At 41.1% G+C, this 24,367-nt stretch overlaps 2 protein-coding genes across 2 annotated transcripts in view; one reads left to right on the forward strand and one right to left on the reverse strand.

Annotated features, from left to right (window-relative positions):
- The first annotated feature begins 1,250 nt into the window (after window positions 1-1,250).
- On the forward strand, window positions 1,251-6,403 carry STARD5 (StAR related lipid transfer domain containing 5). The gene is made up of 6 exons (XM_065412644.1): window positions 1,251-1,340; window positions 2,296-2,345; window positions 2,471-2,603; window positions 4,003-4,120; window positions 5,328-5,421; window positions 6,056-6,403. The coding sequence occupies exons 1-6, from the start codon at window positions 1,251-1,253 to the stop codon at window positions 6,201-6,203; spliced, it is 633 nt and encodes a 210-aa protein (XP_065268716.1). The 3' UTR covers window positions 6,204-6,403.
- A 6,618-nt stretch (window positions 6,404-13,021) lies between these two features.
- Window positions 13,022-24,367, reverse strand: part of IL16 (interleukin 16) — a 48,891-nt gene continuing 37,545 nt past the window's right edge. Inside the window, exons 15-21 of the mRNA XM_065412054.1 lie at window positions 21,882-22,020; window positions 19,569-20,736; window positions 17,834-18,017; window positions 16,611-16,712; window positions 15,198-15,450; window positions 13,767-13,892; window positions 13,022-13,227 (exon numbers count right to left, since the gene is read on the reverse strand). Of these exons, the coding sequence (XP_065268126.1) occupies window positions 13,022-13,227; window positions 13,767-13,892; window positions 15,198-15,450; window positions 16,611-16,712; window positions 17,834-18,017; window positions 19,569-20,736; window positions 21,882-22,020 (2,178 nt within the window). The remainder of the gene's footprint in view (window positions 13,228-13,766; window positions 13,893-15,197; window positions 15,451-16,610; window positions 16,713-17,833; window positions 18,018-19,568; window positions 20,737-21,881; window positions 22,021-24,367) is intronic.

Genomic DNA, 24,367 nt, shown 5'->3' on the forward strand with positions numbered 1-24,367 from the left:
GATGCATGTGTCTGACGAAGTGGGTATTCACCCATGAAAGCTTATGCTCCAATACATCTGTTAGTCTTTAAGGTGCCCCAGGACTCTTCATTGAAATATAGTCTTCTGAACTAGAGTACATACAACTGTTTGAAGTGGATAAAGCATTCTTTATCTGTGTGTTTAATTTTAATTGTACCCAAGTTTAGTATCACATCACAGAGGCATTACAAAAATCTGAAGAGAGAAGTATTTCTGCATTATTGCTCATTACTATACAGTAAAAATATATTGTAAAAATAAAATATATGTATGGAGCACCAGGAATAATTAAACCCATGCAAAAGTATGTCAGGGGCAGTTTATTTTACCTTCCTCTAGCTCTCAAATATGTGCATAATCTTCCCAGTCCCAACTGAATATGCCATAGTTTGAAGAGGTCTATGTTATCCTAGAAAAAGGATAAAATAACGGGTTCTTGCTACAGTACATGTTATAGTTGTGTGGAGTCTAGCAGAAGAAAGCTAACCTGTAGCTGGAACAGAAGTTATGAGCTTGATTCAGAGGTTACTGGGTGGGGTTCAATGGCTTGTTTTATGCTCGCTCTCTCACACACACCCCTCCCAACCCCCTTCTCTCTCACACTCACACGCACACACCCCTCCCTGTCTCTCACCCCCTCTCCCAACCCCCCCTCACACACACACCCCTCCCTCCCTCTCACAAACCCACATTCCTCCCTCTCACACACCCCTTCCTTCCTTCCTCCCTCTCTCTCTCTCTCTCACACACACACACCTCCCTCCCTCTCACAAACCCACACCTCTCTCCCTCTCACAAACCCACACCTCTCTCTCTCTCACACACACACACTCACTCCTCCCTCCCCCCCTCTCACACACACTCACACACTCCTCCCTCCCCCCTCTCTCTCTCTCTCTCACACACACACCCCTTCCTTCCCCCCCTCTCAGCACTGGCCAGCTCGGGAAGAGGGGGCAGGGCGCTGTGCCGGGGGCGGGCAGAGCAGCCGGGCCGCGCGGTGGGTGGATGGAGCAGCCCGCAGGCGTCGCGCCGCCCAGCTGGGGCGCTGCTAACCCCCCGCCGCCCTGCGTCCCTCCCAAGGCACGGGCAGCTCCATCAGGTGAGTGGGAGGCGCTGGGCTCGGCCTAGGCTGGGAGCTCCTATCGGCGAGAGCCCGGCCCCCTGTGGGCGGCGGCTCCTCCTGCAGCCGGCCCCGTGCAGCGCCGGAGCCGAGCCGGTCGCTAGCCATGGCTTACGAGGAGCAGGTCCGCTCGCTGGCGGACACCGTGCAGCTCTACTGGAAGGACCCGAGCGGCTGGCGGAGCTGTAAGCGCACGGTGAGCAGGCTGGGCCCGGGCTCCGGCTCCGGAGCGAGTCCAGTGGGGACATGGCAACTAGGCTGCCCCGGTTCCTGTTCCTCCCCCGGGGGAGGGCAAAGCCGGTCACTGGTGTGTTCATCTGGGCGCTGCAGCAGGAGGGTGTTGGATCCCCTGGGTGCCCATTCAAACCATGGCCGGTCCTGCGGGGTGCTCTCTCTGTGGTCTTCCTGGAATGCCCATCACCCTCGTGGCTAGGCGCCAGTGATAAACAAGGGTCGATGGGGAATTAGTAGGAGGCGCTCAGCCCCCTGCAGAGTAAGGCCCCGAGTTATTTTTCCAGCTTTCTGACTCTACTGGCAAAGTGTTAGCAGCTAACAATGATCACAACTTTGTTGTGACCGTTCAGACCTTTATACAGTTCAGCTGTTAACTGTTAGCTCTCTGGTTAGAGACACTGAGGTAGGATTTGTAATTAAAATCTTTGGAAGTTATTGTATTTGCCAGTCCTTTAAATGAGTCAGTAACCACTGACAAAGAAAACTAGCTAGCACAGTTGTCAACTTTCACAAGGTAAATAAGCACCCCGACTTTCACAATAAGCCAAAAATCAAGCTAATCCCATTTCAAAACAAGCCAATCCCTAAGAACCCCAACACTCTATGTGACTAGATCCCCCCGGTGTGCAGTCTGGGATGATGGTGGGGCCACTGTGCATCACTACTTCCCACCCCCCATTGCCCCTGCTTGCTGGGAACTGATCAAAAAAAAGACAGAACAAGCTACAAGCCAAACAAGCTATAAGCCAAAAATTAGCCAACAAACAACTCACAAGCCAATTAAGCCAAAACCAAGCCCAATTTCTGCATTTTTTTGTGGGTTTGGAATGTCTGCTAGCTAGCTGTGGCAAAGAGATTAGCCTGTTAATTGCTACATCAAGTCTGAAGGCTGTCTTCACTTATTTCACTTTTGATAGAATGAAGTTTCAATTTATTGGAGACCATCAACTGAGTTTTCTGGCAACATGTAAGTAAGATATTCCAAAATTACAAGGGGGATAGGAGGTGTCTGTGTGTGAGCGAATAACTCTTGTCTGTTGTTCAGGAGAAAAATTCAAAGGTAATTTTAGTTTCATGTTTGTTTTCCTACAGATACAAAGGAGATGGAATAGTCTCTGCGAGTCCTGAGGCTGTCTGGGAGTGCTTAAAACCAGAAGCTGGTGGACTTAGAACAAAGTGGGACCAAAATGTGAAGGACTTTGAGCTGATTGAAACTATTAGTGATGTAAGTTCCATGAAAATGATAAGGAGCATTGTGGTTAAATTCTCATCACATAACAGATCTGTTACAAAAATCTGAAGAGAAAATTATGTGCTCATTACTATAAAAATATATTGTAAAAATAAATAAAATATGTACTTGGGGCACCAGGAATAATTAAACCCATGCAAAAATATGTCAGGTGAGGTTTCAGTGAGAGCGGAAATGGACCCTTATATTTTCAGTCACATTTTTAGTGCCTTATACTGTATCTTACAGTGTATACATAAACAGATATTTACAAGATCCTAAAGAAGGTATTGCAGCCTGGTGTGTGTATCTCACCCACAGTCTTAAATCACTGTTAGAAATTGGTAACCAGGAATTCTTTTGTTTTGAACAAGCTGTACAAAATTGTTTTATTTTGACAATGTAAATCTCATATGATTTAAAATGTTTGCATGTATTTACACAATACACTGTAACCCCTTTGAATGAGTAGCTATAGCCTGTTGGCTAAACAATACACACTTCATAACCATTCTAATTTCAGAACTGACTCCAAAGTTATATTGTTTTATCATGCTAACTCCTATAAGTGTTCATAATATTTTAAACAATAGTTGTTGGTAAAAGAAGGTAATCTTAAAAAAATAAAACACACAAATCTGTGTTTAACTAATGAAGAGGTTTATCATGACCCAACAAATGCAAAGTCATTTATATATTTAACTCAGCCTTTAGTTCAGGCATTTTGCCATCACAGCACATACTGCATTGAACTCATCCTGCCTTTCTTCAGTACCTCAAGCACACCAGCATGAGTGCAGGGAACATTCAATTGAATTTCAGAGCCCTTTATTTTTATCAGCTTGTCAGAATCTTCAAGTTATTTAGAATTAAATACAAAAAGATACATTTGTAAATCACATATGATAGTCTTCCATTCTGTATTTACAGACTTGTCCGGCTTATATAACATTCACCAATGTGGTGGAGCAGATGTTTAGATACAAGGGAACTGTGTTAAATTTCCTGTGGGATAACAAGTTATGCACCAAGTTTGATGTAACAAAGTTATTAACTGAAATTGGAGTTTGTAAATAAGTACATCTATGAGTGTATCTGTGGGTGACTCTCTTCTTAAAGAGCATTGTGTTGCTTGTTCTTATGGCATTGGATCCACCTCTCATCACTGTATTTTTCCCATCAAAAATGCTCTTGAGTCAAGACTCTTAGCTGATACATTTATTCACGCTGAATAGCAAGTTATTCCACAAATTTGTGTAACTGAAGTAAATGGCACTGCTTGTCAAGTAAGCATGAGAAAAGATATCACAATCTCTCACTTACTATGTTAGAAGCACATCACTGCATTTATATGTACATATACAGTGATTTAATGCTGTTTTGTATTTTGTAGACTATCTCTATATGCAGAACTCTTACCCCATCAGCCTTCATGAAGATTATTTCTCCAAGAGATTTTGTAGATGTGGTGCTAATTAAGCAGTATGAAGACGGGACTATAGCATCTGCTGGTAAAATATTTAAATTTCCAATCCATTTATATTATATTGTATTGTATTGTATTTTATATTAACAGTAAGTTAGTGAATATAACTGAAAATCTTTCAGGATATATTCTTTTTGTTTTTCAAAATATATATATATGTTGGATATACAGTAAAAATCTTGGTCAGAAGATGCTTAATCAATAGTTATTAGCAAGTATTAGTGCTTAATTACATCATTATCATCATATAGAATATCAGCAATATTTACACTCTTCAGTGAATGATTATACTGTTTGCCTATCATTCCTTTTCATAGTGTTCTTCTGAGAAGGAATAGATATTTCAGTTAGTATTCAGCTGGGTACATTTTTTTAGAACCTGTAGAAGTGTCTAAGAAAGTCCCTTCGGAAGCATTGCCTCTGAACACTTCATAGGATGTACTGAAAGCTGTTAAGTTTTGTTTAACTAAAGACCGTGAAGAGATGTGCCCATAGAACACCCCAACAGTGATTAGTTTTCCTGCAGAGAGCAACTATTTCAAGCTGCTGGTACTATGTGCATATATTCATCTTTCTTTCTTCCCGTTCATTTACATCTTTCATTAAGTCTTAAGTCAAGAGTGTCAATGCCCCACAGTTCCCTCTTTGGATCACCAGGCAGGAATCTCTCTCTCTAGATAGATAGATATAGATATGTGCAGTGAGCTTATGCCTTCTCAAAAGACCAAGAGAGGAACATCTTTGTGAAATGCATTTATCTTACTTTTAGATTAGCGTGCAAGCAACTTAAGTTACTATTAAAACACTGGGTGCCATAACACTGTATAAGCCCAATAAATGTCTTTTGAAGTGCCTTGGTGTACAGTCCATACCAGCAGAAATCATTCCTATAGTGCATGCAGTACTTTGATTCATAGATTTGATGGCCAGAAGGGAATATTATTTTTATGGAGATAGACCTATCTCATAGAACTGGAAGGGACCCTGAAAGGTCATCGAGTCGAGCCCCCTGCCTTCGCTAGCAGGACCAAGTACTGATTTTTGCCCCAGATCCCTAAGTGGCCCCCTCAAGGATTGAACTCACAACCCTGGGTTTAGCACCATGCATAATACAGGCCAAAGAACATCAACCTCAAGAATCTTTGACTAGCTTTCATCGTAAATGCCTTTCAGCTGGTGGTGTTTACTGTGGTAGAAAACTTTTACTGTTAAAGTAATTTTTTTTCTTATAGCAACCAATGTGGAACATGCACTCTGTCCTCCCCAACCAAGATACGTGAGAGGGTTTAATTATCCCTGTGGTTGTTTCTGTATACCTGTTCCAGGGTAAGAAGTCTATTTGAATATTACATATGCTGTACTTGAAAGTCCTATCCATAGCTATCATGTGTATGTATTAATGTGCACCATTCAAGAGAGAACCCTCTGGCAGTTACTGGTTTATATCTGGTTGTGGCTGGTAGACATTGTCATTAAAACTGAGTGATGTTCAATGCCCCAGGTGAAATGAGTTAGTCTCTTTTTTCCATTTCCTAGCGGACATCTGTTAACGTTACAGAAACTAACATCACAGTGGGTATCCTTGTTGGCATTCTTAGCTGAGAAGCCAAGGATTAAGAATCCGATTCAGTAGAACACATAAACATGTGCTTAACTTTATGAGTAGTCCCACTGACTTCAGAGGCAATTCACATACTTAAAGTTCAGCATATACTTAAGTGCTCTGCTGAATCAGGGCCTAAATTAATTGGGAAATTTACTATCCTTTCCTTGTAGGGGTAGGTAAAGGCACATTGATGGGAGAGTAATCGGAAAGTTTGCTTTGTGCCCATTCTATGGAAAAGGCATAGAAATATTTATCCATAGATAACACATCCCAAAGATAAGAAATCTTATAAAGTCCTTAATATTTTACACTTCTGGTTGTAAGATAACTTGCACTGATGTTTTGTTTTCTCAGGGAACCAGGCAAGACCCAAGTCCTCACTTTCTTTCAGACTGATCTTGGTGGCTATCTTCCCCAGACTGTAGTGGACTCATTCTTTCCGAGCAGCATGGCTGGATTTTACAGCAATCTGACCAAAGCGGTAAAGACAGTGAAAACTTGAGAGGCATTTTCTCAAAGGAAATCCGAGTCTCATTGCTGGGACTTAGAAGGGAGGGTAAGAAAGGCTATTATTGGTGGCATAACAGATTAGATTAAGATAAAAATGGAAGAAATGATGGGATCAGAAACCGACCTGCAATGCCTTTCTAACAATATAGATATGTAGGACAGTTGAAGTGGGAACAAAGTCGCAGTCCATTTTTAATATAGGATTTATTATTTTTGTACCTGCCTTTCTGTTTAAAAATGCACTACCTTGTGATACTGTATTTTTGTAACTATTAAAATAAGTGACATTATTTCAGCAACTAACAGTATTCTAGAGGAAGTTCTGCTGCCCCCTCCTGGAGGAGAAGCCACACTTCAGGCCTGTTTATGATCATACTTCATCAGTGTAAACCAGGTTACTCCTGAGGGAATTCTGCGCCTAAAAATTCTAAAAATTTATGCACACACTATTTTAAAATTCTGCAAGTTTTATTTGTCAAACAAATGTGGAGGCTCCAGCATGACAGTGAGGAACACAGACCACTGGCTGCACAGCCTCCCTCCCCCATCTCAGGACACTGACTCGGTGGTAAGGTTGCACTCAACCCTGACACAGCATCAGGGCTGGGCCTGCCTCAGAAACACCCCAGGGCCCTGATCCTCTGTGCCAGATGCACCAGGTGTGGGGCAGGCAGGCTCAACCAGGCAGGATCCAAGTGTGGAGGGGCTTGGTGTGGGGTGAGAAGGTTCTGTATTGAGCAATCTGGGTGCAGACTGATCAGTGAGGGGTCTGGGTGGGTGGAATCTGGATGCACAGAGGCTCTTGGTGGGGTGGGGGGTTCCAGGTGCAGGGGCAATGGGACTCTGCAGGGGGTTCCAGGTGAAGGTGGTTGGGCCTCAGTGGGGGATCTGGGGGGGGGGGGGGCTCGGCAGGGGTGGGTCTGGGTGCTGGGGGATTGGGGATCCAGGTACAGCTAGCTGGGGTTCAGTGGGGTGGGGGGCTCGTCAGGGTGATTCAGTTGCAGGGTGGTGTGGATACAGGGGGGCTCTAGATGCAGGGGTTTAGGTTCAGCAGGATGAGGTTCAGGTATGGAGGGCTGGGGGGGATCTGGGTGTATGGGGTGAGGGTTGGCGGGGGGGGTCTGAGTATGCAGGGTCCAATGCAGGGGATTGGGTGGACGGGGGAGCAGCTCCCAGTACAGCAACCCCTCCCCCGCAGCTGAGGAGCGATGGGGGCAGGAAGCAGGGGAGGATGCTGAGCTTCCTACAGCCAGGGGAGGTTTCTGGGGGGGGGGGGTCTAGCAGCTGATTCCGGTGCAGGGTAGGAGCCACCATGGTGATTTACCTCTCCACCAGCTGCTCCAGATGCCTGAAACGATGTGCCTGCACTGCTAGGGAAGAGTGCGTGACCGCTCTTGCAGCTTCCCTTTGCTTCCCTATCAGAAAATCATTTTCTGCGGGGAAGCAAAGAAATCTGCGGGAGACATGAATTATGCATGGGCGCAGAATTCCCCCAGGAGTAAAACCAGGAGCAGCTTTGCTGAAGTCAATGTAGTTCCACCAGTATAAGTCAGATCCGAGGGAGCCCTGTTATATCTCAGATTCTACCTAATGACCCATATGAAACAATGTTCCTTTCTTGAAGGGGAAGAGTTAGCTCTTTTGCTGCTTACATCAGTATAGTTTGAGATATTACATTGGGGCCAACCCAAAAAATGGGGTAGACCACAATGAATAGGGTAGGTGAGAATGTATGGCCCACTCATTCTAGACTATAAGGGCCTGATTCAGCATGTGCTGAAGTCGGATTGACTTCAGTGCTAATGTTAAGCATATACTTAAGTGTTTTGCTGAATCAGAGCCTAATATCCTCAACCAATTCACAGATCCCTGGGCCTTGTCCTCTCCCATCATCCCCTCTCTACCCAAAAATTCTGATTACAAATTGTCATACTGCACTGACATAATGGCAATAAATAAAGAGATGTATTGAAGCACTTTACTTGTCATTTTTCTAACTGCATTTGAAATGATCATGCATTTGAACAATTTTCCAATATGTTGTTGAAAGTGTTGTGAACTTGTGAAAAGTCCTTTCTGTAAAGTGCTGTGGACTAATCTTGACTTGCTTGTTCATAAAAGTAGGACGTTCTTGTTTGTCTCCAAGACTGACACACCTCATGGCATATCTTAGGAAATCAGCTATTGGTGTAATATGCAGTGAAGTATGCAGCCATCGAAAATATTTATGTAGCTGGTTACTTAGGTAATGTCAGAAGTTATTATAAACAGCATACTATTCATTTATCCTTTTACAAAAGAAAAAATGATAATTTATGATTGTTGAGTTGCAAACATGTAAATCAGGTTGTAATTTTCATGCTTTTACTTTATTAAGTATTTATTTATGTTAATACATTTAAATTTCTGTTCTTGTATTTGTTGCATATGTGGTGTGGTTTGTGGGACATTTATGTACAAATATTTCCACTGTAGTTTTTAATGTATATAATAGAATTTTAGGGAAGGGGGGTTAAATTTTAGTCTCTTTTGTGACTGGGGTTTTTAAAACTTGCCAGTGTGTGTTGCAAATTAAATAAAATATTTTCTCTTTCACAGTTTTGTTCTTCTGAATTATCCTTTAACTCTGTCATAGTGTCCCCTCAACTCCCATTGCCAATGAGACTCAAAGGAGCTCTGCACCTTTCAAGATTGCTCCGTGCTCTGTTGGAGCTTAAGGCCAATCCTGTGAGGTTGTGAATGCCCTTAGCTACTCGGACACTATGGAGATGGCTGCAGGATGAGTACTTAGGTAGATATTTTAGTGAGGGAGGAGAGTACTCAGCACCTTGCAGGATTGAGCCCTTCAGCTTTTGTCTAGTCCTAGTTTTTTGGATTTTTTTGTTTTTAACTTAGACATACTGCAACTCTGAAGAATGACAAGTGATTTTGTGAGAGAGTGGTTTGGGCGCCTGTCCTGCAAAGGCTTAGGTTCATGCTTAACTTTATGCACAGTGAGTGGTCAGTAGGACAACTCAAGGTGTGTAAAGTTAAGTACGTGTGTAAAGTTTTTTCAGGATGAGGGCCTTGTGTTGTTCAAGCACTCAAAAGATCAAGGGTTTATCTAAACCTTAGGCCTGATCCAACCACCTTCACTCATGCCTGTAGTCCTTTTGAGGTCAACGGCATTACCCATGAATAAATATTGGTCAGAGGGACAGAACCAGAATCTGAACAATTTAAAGGATCGGTCCTGTGAGGTGCTGAGCACACGCGGTACAACAAGATCTGAGGGTGTTCAGCCCATCACCGGACTGCTCCATGAGGCCTCTACTCTGCCAAAGTAGGCTGGAAATTTGTAAGTACAGGCTGTCTTGTAAGATTTCTGTGACTTCCTGCTTTGGGAGAAACTGGAATACTGGGGGACACTTCTGTTTTACATGGTACATTGACATTTCTGCTTTTGGTGTCAGCCAGAACCAGGAAATGCAGAGGTTCAGAAACCCAAAAGACTGGTAGCCAGGAGAGGAAGGAGCAGGCAGGTGATCTGAAATTATTACAACCTTTGAAAAGCTTGGTTGAAGTTTTGGATGATTTTTTTGTTAATGACTAAAGCTGATGCTAGTGCAGGCCGCCCTGTACAAGGACTGTTCTCTAATACAATCTCTCTCTGCCCTGTACAAGGACTGTTATCTAATACAATCTCTCAGTCTTTCTGAGCAAGGCTGTGAAAACCCACAAAAAGAGTTTGACCTGGCTTTTGCAGACTTGAGCCAGAACAGAGCTAACGAGCTCAGGGCCTGCTTCACTGTACAGCTGCTAAAGTGATCATTGATTCAGATTTTTCATGTTATCTGTATCAGTGGCTCTCAACCTTTCCAGACTCCTGTATAGGAGTTTGATTTGTCTTGCGTACCCCCAAGTTTTACCTCACTTAAAAACTACTTGTTTACAAAACAAACATAAAAATACAAAAGTGTCACAGCTCACTATTACTGAAAAACTGCTGACTTTTTCATTTTTATCATATAATTGTAAAATAAATCAATTGGAATATAAATATTGTACCTACATTTCAGTGTATAGTATATAGAGCAGTATAAACAAGTCATTGTCTATATGAAATTGTAGCTTGTACTGACTTTGCTAGTGCTTTTTATGTAGCCTGGTGTAAAATTAGCCAATATCTAGATAAGTTGATGTACCCCCCAGAAGACCTCTGCATATCCCTAGGAATACGCATACTCCAGGTTGAGAACCACTGATCTGTATGGACAGCTGCTTTTAAAATTTTGATCTTCCTGTATACACACTGCGGAAATGATATTTACTTAGAAGTGGCTAACCAGATGAGATTTCACATAGAGAGAGCGCTAAACAGGAAATTGTAAAATATATACTGTGCAAAAAAAGGTAGTCATGGCTTGACTAGACTCTTGTATTGCTTATCTTCACATTGCCTATTGCTACAATATTTCTTTTGACTGTTGATTAAAGAATAACAATTGCTTTTGTGCTTTTCAGGAACCTGCCCTTTAGGATTAACACCGTGGTATGTAATAATCGGTGATCTTAATGTTATGTCCCTATATTAACAAAGCAGGTCTGAGGAGACCAAAAGGACCACAGGGCAAAGAGGCATTGTCTTGACCAAACTAAGCAGCAACTTCATCTGTCATAAGACAGCTCTTTGGAGCAGGGACTGTCTTTTTGTTCTGTTTGTACAGCATCTTGTATAATAAGACTCTGGTCCATGACTGGGGCTCATGGGGCATTATCATTATGATCATTACAAATCATAATGATAATGCAGTGCTAGGTGCATGTACACAATAAGAGACTTATTTTGAAAATGTGGGGCCAATAAAAATGTGCAAAAACTTGTCTCAGTGTTTAAGGCCATTGTATATTTTTAAAATAACAAAACCTTAAAATTGTACTAGCAGTGGTAACAGTGGAACAATCCGTGCTTGGTGCTGCCTTCAGCAACATCTCTTTAAACAAAGGGGGGGGGGGGGGGAAATAGTTGGACTGTTGAACCACCGATTCCGATGCTCTTAGGGCTTTTTTTTTTTGTCATTCATATTGATTATGCATTCATTTACTGTATCTGAACTAGCATGAATCACAGAATTTGTTCCCTTCTTGTCTTTTAGTTTTAGCACAATAATAAATTAAGCAAGTAAGTTACAGTTTCATTAACTTTCTGTTAATTTAAATTCTATTATAAATGATAGAAATACATGGAGGAGATCAAGGAGGTAATATCTTCCAGGGTACTGTACTAGTAGGTGCTGAAGACTGGTCAAATCTTGGGGGTACTTACAAACCTTGACAAAGATGCTGTAGTACACTATTTTACACAGAACTCTCCATTTGAAGCAATGGCATGTCTTGTGTAACCATCAATGCCAGATCTGTCCCCAAGGTATTTAGTATTTCCAGTCACCAACTGGCTCAATGAGCCTTAAATCCCATAATCAATCACTGATATTTTCATTTAAAATACTAATGCAGTGATGTTAAAAATTACACAAACTATATATTCAGATAACTAGGTTCAGTTCTAAATGTCCTCATTCCTCTGGCCCAGATTTTTAAAAGTATTTAGGTATTGCTTTGCTCAGTGTTGCAGGGCCTAAGTCTCATTTTCAGAGGTGACGTCGACACTTAGGGACCCATTGACTTTCAATGAAATGTGACTTTTGATGACTTAGGCTCCTGAAGCATGTAGGCACTGCAGCACTGAGCAGAGCAATCCCTGAATGCCTGTCAAAATTCTCAACCCTGTACTGAGGATATTTTTAATTCACAACGCAATGCCTGGGTATGTTTCACAGTAAATACTGGGCTGTGGTACAATGTTCTTCAGATGCATGTGCTTAATTCTCACTCAGACAAACGAGATTTGCATTTATATTAGCTTGATTCTCTACTTCGTCCGATTTAGGGGTGGGGGCGCTGCAGAGAACTAGTCACTCCTTGTTTCAGGGCTGCTTGGCCACTGAGCAAATGATTGCTGTCCAGTGCAACTCTAACTTACGTGTCCGACTGTTACACCAGGGGAAGATAAGATGGAGCTCTGCTACGTCCTGTCCCGTCCTCTCCTCTCCCTCTCGTGACCCCAGAATACCCCCAAACATCCTCTTTTTCCCCTTACACTGGGGGTGTGGGGCAACTGGTGTAGAAGGCAGCCGAGCCAGCTTTATGCTAGCAAAGAATTCCCCTTCTCCACTGGGCGGCCCTGGCTCCTTTGTGCTGGATAGAGCCCATCCTTCTTTGGCTACTTGCCCTGTCTTCCTCCCTTCCCCATGTGCTGGAAGCTGTGGGGAGGGAAATTTAGGAGCCAACCATTTCTATTCTGCACCCACCGAGAGCTACCCTATGTTACGGAGTCCCCAGCTAGGGTTTGTGGTCAGTCTCTGGAGCAGGACTGAGAATCTGCCTTAGGGTTTTGGCCTGTTTCTAATTTTCCTTAAATTTGGCGGTTAAATTAACTTTGCACGCTAGTCTGTGACACCATCAAATTGATTTACATGGGATAGAGAGTACTGCAATTTTCACACATTTTATTACACTCATTATATGAAGATCCTTTTTTAGTCTTCTACAGTTTTCAACAGCTGCTTATGAATATTGTAAAAGGAATTGTGAGCATTTTATATCAGTCTCTTATTCCAGACAACTTGCTTTGAGGTTGCAAAGACATCTGTAAAACTTGCAATATGATCATCTGCACTTTCACAATATCTCTGCTGTGTTGGTAAATGGCTTTAAGTAATGAAATGTTCTGGGTTTGTTTGTTTGTTTGTTTTAATACTGGCAGCAGTTTCATTCTTCTCCTTGCAAAGTTTCAGATGATTTGGTGGTAACAGAACTTGGATTTTTCCTCTTGATGATAGCAGTGATGGGCCCATCAGGTAATGCCTTGATGATATTCCAAGCTTCAAAACGGGTGAGTCCTTGCATAACAATTGTGTGCACTTGCAATAGCTCATCGCCAGGCTGAACAGTGCTGCTTTGTTCTGATGCAACTCCTGTGGGGAGACAATGAATTTACTTCAGTTCTTTTGTGTGGGGAAATCTTTTGTTGTAATTATGGATAGCTGTACTAGGACGTTACATGGAAGATGTGCACAGCTGATGCACCAATGGAGAATAAAGTATTTGCCACAGTGCAAATGTAGAGACCTCCAAACCATTGAACACATTGTGAACAAGTGCCCCCTTTTTTCATTTCCAGGAGGTATAGCAAAAGTGTACCCTGCATCTTCTGAAGCCCTCAAATGGATTTCAAATCTTTCTGCTGACTTGTAAATGTTGCCATTTCCATGCAAAAGAAGAAGTGTGTTTCTGTATAAATGGTATAAAATGTGTCTGGTCTAATTACAGAGCAAGGAGTTCATCCCGCACAACGAAATGTAATGCTGCAGTTTAAATAAAAATTATCATGGACTGGATCCTCATCTGGTGTAGCTCAGTCAATGGAACTACTCCAGTTTACCGCAGCTGAGGATCTGACCGTGTGTGTGTGTATAAATAGAGAGAGAGAGAGAGTGTGTTTAAACATCTCTACCTTTAAAAATCCTGTTGATGATGATGGGTTTATCTCCATGGATGGAGCCTTTCCCTCCTTCCAGACTGAATCCTAAGCCAGCAGGTGTCTTTTCCAGAGTTACAGTGCAGATTGTGTCTTCAGTTGCTGGAAAGGAATAGAATGGTATCAGGAGGGGTACAAAATATTCTGAAAAGTGAAAACATCTGAACAAAGAATGAGTTTTTGTTTGTTTAATTTTTGTAGGTAAGTAAATGATAGAGCAAAACAAGGCAGAAAATGACAATTTTCTTCATCTTTTTGCTCACTGTAAAGTTGTTAATTGCTCCTACAGAAGGTTATGTGGGGGCGGGATGTATTTTTAGTGTATTGAAATCTGAGCCGAATGAATAGGTTGGATTTAATATAAACGGCATTTGCTTGAATTACATAAACATGTTAGAGACACATTAACATTTCCATATACTGTATATATTCCAAAATTAAGTGTTCAATACAAGTGACCTGATGGTAAGATTAAAACTAATATTACCTAAACAGCCAGTAATGTTTATTTGGGGTATGTAAATATGATTACAAAGCTCTGACTTCTGAAAAAAAATCCTAAGAATGAAGATGATTCTACAAAACTGTATGTCCTCCATATGTTTTGAATATAGCCAGCTGGTGTGTTGGAGGCCAGAGTATGATTTAGGTAATCTGGAGAAAGTATCCTTTCAAATAAAATATTTTTCACAACACAGGAACTTTTAGGGGCTTGAAATGAAAGTTCATTACTACTCCCATGAGTAGCCATTACACATGTAGTTAATCCTGTTAACTATGCTTGACATTATCTGAATTTTTTTAGAGCTCCATTTTGAGGAATCTTACTTTTTGGTGCAGTTTAGTGAATTATGTAACGTGTATATATAACTTCTTAGTAAAACTAACAGACTTATAAAATCTTTATTTATTGCATTTTCCCAGCATAACTTTTCCCCACCAATATTAATTGATTTTTTTGTTCATACACAGCTGAGCCCCAAATCAGCATCTACCACATAATTATACAGAATAAAATAGCATATGTTGTTTTACATGAAATTGTCAATATTTTATGTTACAAAATTGCAACTCTGATTTATACTGAAGACTGCATAGATTTCAATCTGTAATTTCATAATGATTATTTATATATACACCTAGAATCTTGATTCAGCTGATAGATTTTGCAGGACTGGGACTTTGGACAGCAGAGAGCAGTATCAACTGAGTTACAGGTTGTTTAAAGCCTACTTCCCGGATTTTTAAACAGTTGTACAACTTTTAATCACAACTCCAAGATTTGTCTAGCTAAATCCCATGCAACCCTTTGTAAAGGGCAAGGATTCTGTGGTGGTATATACAGGGAGGTATATAAATATCTAGATAGGTAGTGGATGTGGTTTAATGCAGGTGTAAAGTACTCACTAGTTTCTGTTGAGGTTTCACTTTCTGTAGAATACATAGTAGAGTCAACTGAAACATTAAGACTTTTTTCTTCCTCTTTAGCTTTTCTAGTCACTACGACGGCTTGCCTTGGCGGTCGAGCCTGGCGCATGATCGCCAAAGCATCGTTGTGAGTGGCACCTTTAAGAGACTTCCCATTAATGGATAAGACTTCATCTCCTTTCTGGATAGTTCCTTCCTGAGATGCTAGTCCATTAGGAAATACTCTGTGAACCTATTAGAGACCCCAACCGCCACAAAAAAAGAGAAGACGTGACTAAGTCTCACAGTTAGTAAAGTTGAAATGTGACACATTTTCATTTCTTAGCAAGAAAGAGAGCTGATTTTTAAGGCTCATGGATTGTAATTGTTGTGGTAGAAGCTTATTAAGAAACAGGAGATACTGGGTGACTTGTAGCTGGTACCACCTCATGCTATTAGCCATCAGATTTCACAGAGTCTAACCAGGTCAGTCATCTTGTCCTGAACCTGCACCATTGACTTAAAAAAGAGAGAGAGTCAGGAGTCTGAAAAGAGGGATTGGTTATTTAGTAGATGACCATCTTCCTCTGAGTCCATGCTGAATCTATGCTGCAGTAGGTACTGTGCTCCTGAAGGCCTTCATCACTACTGATGATTAAATATCCCATTGCACTTAAAATAGGCATGCTAATCCCAGTTTTCTGGCAACATTTCATTCCAGTTTGCTAATTATCTTCTGCCACCATAAATTCTTTTCCATTTCCTGCCCTATGCTGCTTATGTAGGGTTGCTGGGTACTGTTAAGAAGCTACATTTTTTAAAAAGGAAGTTCTGAAAAAATGGAGTGGCAAAATTAATTCCATTTTTCTTTTTGTCACTCAAACTTTTTCAAAGTTCGAAAAGTTACAGAGTAGGAAAAGGAAAAGATGGGGTGAAACCTAGATATTGTTTGTTTGTTTGCATAAGGTGACAAAAAGGGGAAAACCCCAAAATCTGAAAAAAAATTGAAAACTGAAATGAAATGACATTAACCTCAATTCAAAATTAAAATTTTGTTTCAAAATTTTCCATTTGAAATATTTTTTTGCAGAAAGTTTTCATTTTTGATGAACCCCCCTTTTTTTTTTTGAGAGAGAGAGAGAGAGAGAGAGAGAGAGAACATTTTCCAGTTGAAACTACATTGTCCAGCTCTAATTTTTTATTATTTCCTTATGTATAGACTATCATTCCCACCATATTCTTATTTTCTCTAGCCTTGAACTTGCCCAGTTTCTTTAATCTGTCCTCATAGGTCTTAGCTTCCAAACCTTTTCCATTTTTGACGTTCTCTTTTCAATCCATTCCATTTTTTCTGTCACCTTTTTTTAGACTGAATGTTTATTTTGGGAGTATTTTATGAGTGATGCTACTTACAGTAACAACTTTGTTTTCTAGATCGATTCCTCCTGCCAGGCTGAATCCAAGACCAGCATCTTCTTCTTTATGCAAAATTGTAACCTGAATATCATCAAATTGCTAAACACAGAAAAAAAAATAATTTCGGATACATCCTACTATAATTCAAGATTACTAGAAGATCTGTATATTTTCTTCTGTATCCACTGTGTATTCTGCAGTGGCACTTAGATGGCTAAGACAAACTCTGTATTTGTTTTTATTTAATGGGCTAACTTCATCTGGGTATCATATCTTATGAATGAGTTTGTGTCTAAAAGTTTTGCTGCTTCAGTGAATGTGCTGTAAATTACAATATATTAAAGATCACTGATCACTACTGAAATAGATATAGAAAATATTATTGGCTCAATGGTGAGAACTATGTACATGGTCTTCTAACTGTGAGAGGAAAAAACTTTTGTTATCTACAACTCATCCTACTCAATGAATAATGGTCTGTGGCTCAAAAATGACTTCTAAGCTGGGTTGCTATTTTTAATGTACATTTTGTTAAAATTTTAATTGTAACAATAGCCTGGAATGAGCTGTTTCAGTCTGTTACCCTTTTAGATTACAGGGGAAATTCCCTTTTTTTTAGTAGCACATACTCAGAATTCTTAAGGATTCAAGTATAACACTCTTTCTTAAGAGAAACTGATTAATTTATCTTCACTTGTCTCATAACAATGTGCTTTTCTGTAGCTGGATGCATAGGTTGGTGGACAGGCCACTGAACTTAAGCCTAGATTTTATTCTCTGCGCTTCCTCTGATTATATGATCTTGACCAAGCCATTTAGTCCAAAGTCTTCAGAAATGTCCATTGCTATTGATTGCCCAAACGAGAGACAATTAAGGCCTGATTTTCAGCTCTTCTGAGCTCCCACAACTCCTGTTGAGTGAAATGGGTGTTCACTGCCTCTGAAAATCAGGCCTCTTTAAGGTATCTCTAGTTGGGTACCTAAAATTGGTGCACACTTTTGAAAACGTTGGCTTTGCCCTCTCTGCACCTCAGTTATCCCATCTGTAAAATCGAGCTGATAATTCTTAGCCATCTTTGTAAAGTGATTTGAGATTTATGGCTGAAAGAACTGAACATTACTATTACATATTAATATTGGTGTTGTGTTTGTAAGAATTTCACATAGCAAAAATTAAACACTATTCTTTCAGAATAGCATGTACAGAAAAGTGGACTTACCTTTAAGGTAGCCTCATCTAGTGATTTTACTTCTTCTATAAGCTTCTTTAATTCTTCAGGGGAAAGCAGAGAGATGACTGACTGCCCGGACACACCAGATGCTTGAGATGAACAGTGTTCCTGTTTCTCTTCCTCTTTCCCTCTGTCTGTTAAACTCACAGTATAGTCTCTCAGTTCAGAGAGGCTTTTCCATTTTGAAAAGGGAAAAAAGCAACATTAATTTGTGATAGCAGCTTCCACACTGTGGCACAGAACAGGCAATTCTGGAATCTTCATATTTTGATCATACTAGAGTTTAACTGGTAATGGGCCAAGTGGTTCAGATCTCTATTTATTTGTTCCCAGTAATGCCTACTGTGTAACATACCAAGAGGTGGCAGGGTTGCTGCCTCTAGGGTGACCAGATGTCCCGATTTTATAGGGACAGTCCTGATATTCGGGGCTTTGTCTTATATAGGCACCTATTACCCTCACTCCCTGTCCCGATTTTTCACACTTGCAGTCTGGTCACCCTGTGCTTCAATGATGACACACTTGTGTGAGCATTCACATGAAGGAATACGATCCCTCTTGAAAGTTTGCCCCAACTCAAATTGAACCTTCCCTGGGCATTGGAAAAAAAGTTCAGATAACTTTTTTTTCTTTTTTAATGTGACTCCAGACTTCCTAGTTATACCTGGGATTGGAAACAGGGGTAGCAAAAGTACCACACTCTTGTAAATATATCAGACTCTTGTGAGAGAGGTTGTTTTCATTATGTTTCAAATTTGAGCTAGGAAATACCCATCCCACTTTTGCAGTTACAAAAGGTTCAGATGCGTACCTGAGAGTGCAGATGCTTATCCAAACCATAATCCCAAGGCCCATGACATTAATTCATCACAAACTATAACCTTTGCAAAAGCTGTTAAGCACATAACCTCCCCCTCTTTATTTAATGACACTGTCACATCAAACTAACACCACAGAGGGCATGTCTGCAAAACAGAGACTAGACTAAAAAAATTTCTGTACAATATATTTTGAATTACATACTGGGACACCCTTGGAGAACAGGAGGCAAGGTTTGGGAGGTTCATGTCTTGCTTTTAAAATAACTTCCCCAACATTTTAATTCTAGTTTATTTAGCTATTCTTTTCTAGATTCCTCACCTGGTTAGATATTTATAAAATATTATGAAAAAATGGTTATTAAAAAAATCTAATGTTGATAACCTGAGCAGGGCAAATCCTTATAAGAGGCAAGACCTCTCTGGGGACGTGCAATGCATTGTTTTGGGGAAGGTATGGAACCCGTGCTGGCTACTTCATCTGGTGTAGCAGCAGTCAGACCTTCTCCTTTACTGATCCAAAAAGACCATCAATGCGCTGATATAACAGCAGAACTTGGCCTAAAATGTTGGCAAATTGGTAGCATTGAAATAAAGGGGTAGGAGCAGCTGTATGGACTTACTCTTGAAACTGCCCCAATATTGGGATTAGCAGTTTTGGGTCCATTCTTCTGGCTCCAAACTATGGAGAACCTAGGGATATTGTTCTGTGGCTCAAAGAAGCTGGCAGCATAAAAGCTTAAAAATCTGTTATCAATGGCAGCATGCATTCGACTGATCCTTTACATTCCTCTGAGGAGTTGTTAACTTTGTCTACACTCTAAGCAACCTATATTCCTATCTAAATTGCCTGAGGTGCAAATTGCTTTGTGCAGTGTGTGGGGAACTTTAATATGGTATCTTACTTAAGGGAAAATCCAGTGTCTGAATGATGATTCTCACTCGTAGATGAGGGAGGGGTCCCATTCTCTTCCATGGCGTGCTGAGATGATGTTTCCAAAGTGCTCCATGGATTGTTCCCAGAAAAGAGCGGAGACTGAGGAAGGCAAAGCAAAGATTTCATTAAAGCAGATGACACTTGATTGCTGATGGCATAGATTTTGCTGTATTTTTCATCATTTGTCTTCATCATCTCACAAGACTGGTTAGCAGTAAGGGGGAAGCTTCGTGTTCTTTGGCTCTGTGCTTTTGCTACTGGACAGTGAAGTTCAGTGGCTTGTGAAGATAGTAAATCCAAGGAAATTTCAGTACTTGTGCTGTTGCTTCTCTTTGGACTACGAGCGAGTGCCTCTTTGGGAGAGCAGGACCTATTTAGGCTCAGAGTCTCGACTGTAACCACAGATGGAGTTGATTGTAGTTGGCTGTTATCAGAACCTTCATTATAAGTGGCTTGGTTTAAATGAACGGCAGGTGATTCTGGCTCTTTTGGACTGGGAGAGTTTTCTTTCTGGACTGATGGCTTTGGGCTGGGAGAAGTTTCTTTCCGGACTGATGGCTTTGGGCTGGGAGAATTTTCTTTCCAGACTGATGGTTTTGGGCTGGGTTTTCTGTTTCCTTTTTCAGGTGACTGAGGAGCACTGAAAGTTTCAAAGGAGTTTATTCTCTGCTTTATTGATGATCCTCTGGGTGAGGCCCGGGATATACTGGACCCTCGTTCTTTGCCAGAAACACTCTGGAGGTCAATGGAATTTTGATCTGCCCGTGTGTTGATATCTGAATTTCCTTTCTTCAAACCTTTTAGACTTTGGCGAAACCAGGCTGGTTTAGGTGCTACTGGAGGGCCCTTTTTCCCAGTGTCACTTTCATCTGATTTGTAGCCTTTTGAACTGTCTGCGTCTGCTTCTGATTTCTGCAGCACTACCTCTGGGCTGCTGGGACTTTGATTTTCTTCATTTGTGTTGTTGTTGGGGTCTAAGTCTAAGTGACTGTTTTCTTCACTCATAGTGGGATTAAACAAGCTTTTGATGCAATCAGAAATTCTAACCCAAGGGTCTTCTGCTGTAGTATCAAGACTGTAATCTACCCGCGGTTGTCTTCTAAGTACAGGCCTTTGTATTGATGAGATAGGATTCCCTGTGTTGTAGAAACAATTATTATACATAAGCTTTCTTTTCATTCCCTCCATATATCCCTTTCCATGCATCGCTGCTGCTTCACTGCCTGTGGGCTTCTCTACACTTGAGCCTCCAACAGGTTATTTAAGGTTACAACTCTTAATCTAAAGTTCTGCTTCATTGTGACAGAAGCCGTCTTGTGCTGATACTGGATTTAGCTGCAAACCCAGGCTCTTTTGTGCCTGCCACTTCCCTCAAGGGACATGTAACCTCTGCAGCTAAGCCTCTCTCCTGACGTACTGGGACACTGAAATCATTGTACATGCTACAGTACTGTCATGTTAAAATATAAGACTAAAATTATCTCATCTCAACTACAGCAGATTGAACTAGCTGGTATCGCAGCAGATAAAAAAAGTTATTCTTCCCTTTCTGCATTTTAAAGCAGGTTCTTTAAATATTCTCTCTGAGACCTCTCTTTGATTGATGTGTCTACATGTCTCTCCAAATGGATCCGTGCACTTTCCTAGTGTATACCATTTTCTCTTTGATGTAGGATGTTTTATATATCATGGACTTATTAAAACTCTTACTGACTGACTATTGGTGCAGACAGGACAGTGGTGAAGATTTTGGGGTTTTTTATGAAAATTTATTTCAGTACAATTAAAAGAATGACTGCTCAGGAACTGTTGCCATTTTAAATACTACTAGCTACCATTTCACTTCATTTCACGAACAGAATCAACAGTGCATCAACTTCATGTCAATTATCTATATTACATGCTGTTCAGTTTTGAAACTATAAATCAAAAATGTCCTGTGGCACATGCTAAAAATAAAATTCACTAACACTCAGTTTTTAATTTAAACAAATAAAGTATCATCTGAAAACAACTAGTGATTCTTGTACGCCTATTACGACTTAATCTCTTTAATAACAGACAATCTATTCATCTTCTTTTGGTGTCGTTCACACTTTGAGTCAGAGATAGTTAATGCACAATTGTGTAGAAATTTGTCTGTTCACCCAGTAATTTACCGTTTTGCTGCAGTCTGTTTTTTAAAGATGGAATTGAAATGAATGCAAAACTCATTAACCCTGCTAAATATTTTATGCACTCATAGAGGTTGCTTTTGAAGCAAATGGAATGAAACACCTACCTAGGTTTGCTTTCCTCTCTTGGTCTCTCTCTGCTGACACTTCAGCTGAGTATTCAGTACCTCTTGGTGTTACAGAAGTTGCAGAGAGACTGTGTGTTATAACTGTTTTATTTCCCTGTAGCAGCAGGTCTCCCGCTTCCTGTGGAATAAACAGGAAATAGAACTATGTCAAAACGTAATCACACAAACCACATTATATATGAGATGTAGAAAAATGCTCTTCATTTTCTTGTTTTTGATCTGAGAATAAATATTAAACAGCAGTAAAACTGATTTATTCTGTGCTCCAGGAAAGGGAGCAAAATATTTTATGTATGCATGTAAACACATTGGAAATTTTTTTTGTTACCATCTCAAATTTTGATGGATTGTGTATGTTGTGTACCACAACAAAGCAAGATATTGGCTGCTACAATTTTAGACTTCTAAAACCAGCCACACAGTAATCTCTTGCAAATCAGTTAAGCAAAGACAGAAAATGAACTGTCTAGCTTCTGTCTTTATTTTACACTGTGCTTTCCTTTGTGGGTCCTTTACCCCCAAACACAAAATTGTAATGAGCCCAATTCATGGCTGGAACTTCAAGACTTTTCCCCCTTTTGTTCTTGGTTGGAAATGCAGAATGAGGGGTTTTGTTTGAGGTCATAGTAGATGCTACTGGAGGCAGCCATTTGCAGATGCTCTAGAATTACCAGATTACTATGTAACTAGCGTCCCAAAGTTACCATCTGCCAGAGCTCCAGTGTTACTCACAGGAACCATGAACAAGCAAGAGAGAAATTCTGAAACAAAAGTGAGATTATCCTGTAAACATCCGACTACCTGGCAACTCCTGAGCATTCTGACAGTGATGGGGTTAGCACTTACTCCTCACTAGTCCAGTAAAGAGTTTACCTCCGTCAAGTCCCTGATCATTGCTGGCTTTGGTAGTCTCAATCTGGGTTCATTTTCTAATCACCTTCTGGATGGCAGCACCTTGTGTTCAGTCCCCAAGAACAACTCCTGTCTTTTTAATATGGCATTACCTTAACTCGCATCTTAGTGTGTGCTTATCCCTCACGTGAGACCACATGATGAAGTGCAAATGGTTAGAGTAGTAATGAATGATTTTCATAGGGACAGAAAGTAAACTATCCTGATTCAAATTCATTTTAAGCATTCTAATGCAACTAGCTTTGCATCTTTCTTCCAGTTAGGAGCCTGATCTTGTGTAACACTGCACACCCAGATCTTTAATTGAAATGAAATGGGAATTCTGGAACACACGATTGGATCCAACTGACTGTGTGCTCCTGGCTGGTAGGGACGGTATCTACTTGCATATTGACACAGTGCTAAGTACACCGCCAGTGCTTTATAAATAATAGTTGTGGTCTGTAAAATATTACAGTTTAAAGCACAGTCAAAATTTTAAATCAAATAATTTTGGCTTGAAAAAAGTAAGCTCACAATCTGCGGACACCGCACACACAACCGGGACCAGTACTTCTCAAATTGAGTAATACGACATGTTTGAGAATAAAGGAAAATAGAGAAGGGCACTAATAAATCTTTCGCTTAATTATCTGAAATCCATTTTGAAAAGTAGTAACCTTGTTTTCTATGCAGCCAGGGCCGGCTCTGGCTTTTTTGCCTCCCCGGGGGCGGGGAGGAACCTGCGATGCGGCCAGAGTGGCAAAGCAGGAAAAAAAAAAAAATCTGCGGGGCGACCGGAGCCAGGGTGCAGGGTGCCTCCCTGCGCTGCAGAAGTGCCCCAGCTAGCAGGGGGGAGGGGTAGGGAGCGGGGGGAGAGAGAGAAGGGGGGCGGCCAGGGCTTCAGCGGGGCACTCGCCACGCGGCCCCGACCGCCACGCTGCCTGCCAGGAGGGCTCCGCGCCACTCCGGTCGGTGGGGAGGGAAGGACGCGGGCTGCCCTGCCGGGCTTGCTACAGACCTGGGGCAGACGGAGCGCGCAGCCTGCTCCCAAGCAGGGTGCTCCCCTCCGTGCCGCCGCCCCCTATAGGGCGGCCATATTGGCAAACCAAAAAAAAAAAAAAGCGGCCATGCCGCCCTAGGATTGGGCAGAATGCCGCCCCATAGAATCTGCCATCCCAAGCACGAGCTTGCTCGGCTGGTGCCTGGAGCCGGCCCTGTATGCAGCCCCCTGCCTAAGAGACATCAAAAGTCTTTCCGAGGGATTTTTCTTTGACTGCACTAAATTTTGCTTAGTGCATATTGAGCTCAGGATTTCTTTTGTTCCCCTTATCACTGCAGAATCACACTTGCAGCTTAATAGCCAAGAATTGCATTGTTTCTCAGCTCAAATAATTACTTGCTTTAAATGGGACCTCGAGAAGCTGTTTTTCCTTGTCTTAGCTGTTTTCTCCAACAAAGCTGATTTTATAGTAGCTGTTGATGTGCATGCATATATTTCTACTGCACTCCATCTTAGATGATAGGAAAGAAGTCTTCTTATTTTAGATGCTAAGCGAAAATGTCCTTATTAG

This window comes from Emys orbicularis, chromosome 10 (genome assembly GCF_028017835.1).
Source record: "Emys orbicularis isolate rEmyOrb1 chromosome 10, rEmyOrb1.hap1, whole genome shotgun sequence".
Lineage (NCBI taxonomy): Eukaryota > Metazoa > Chordata > Testudines > Emydidae > Emys > Emys orbicularis.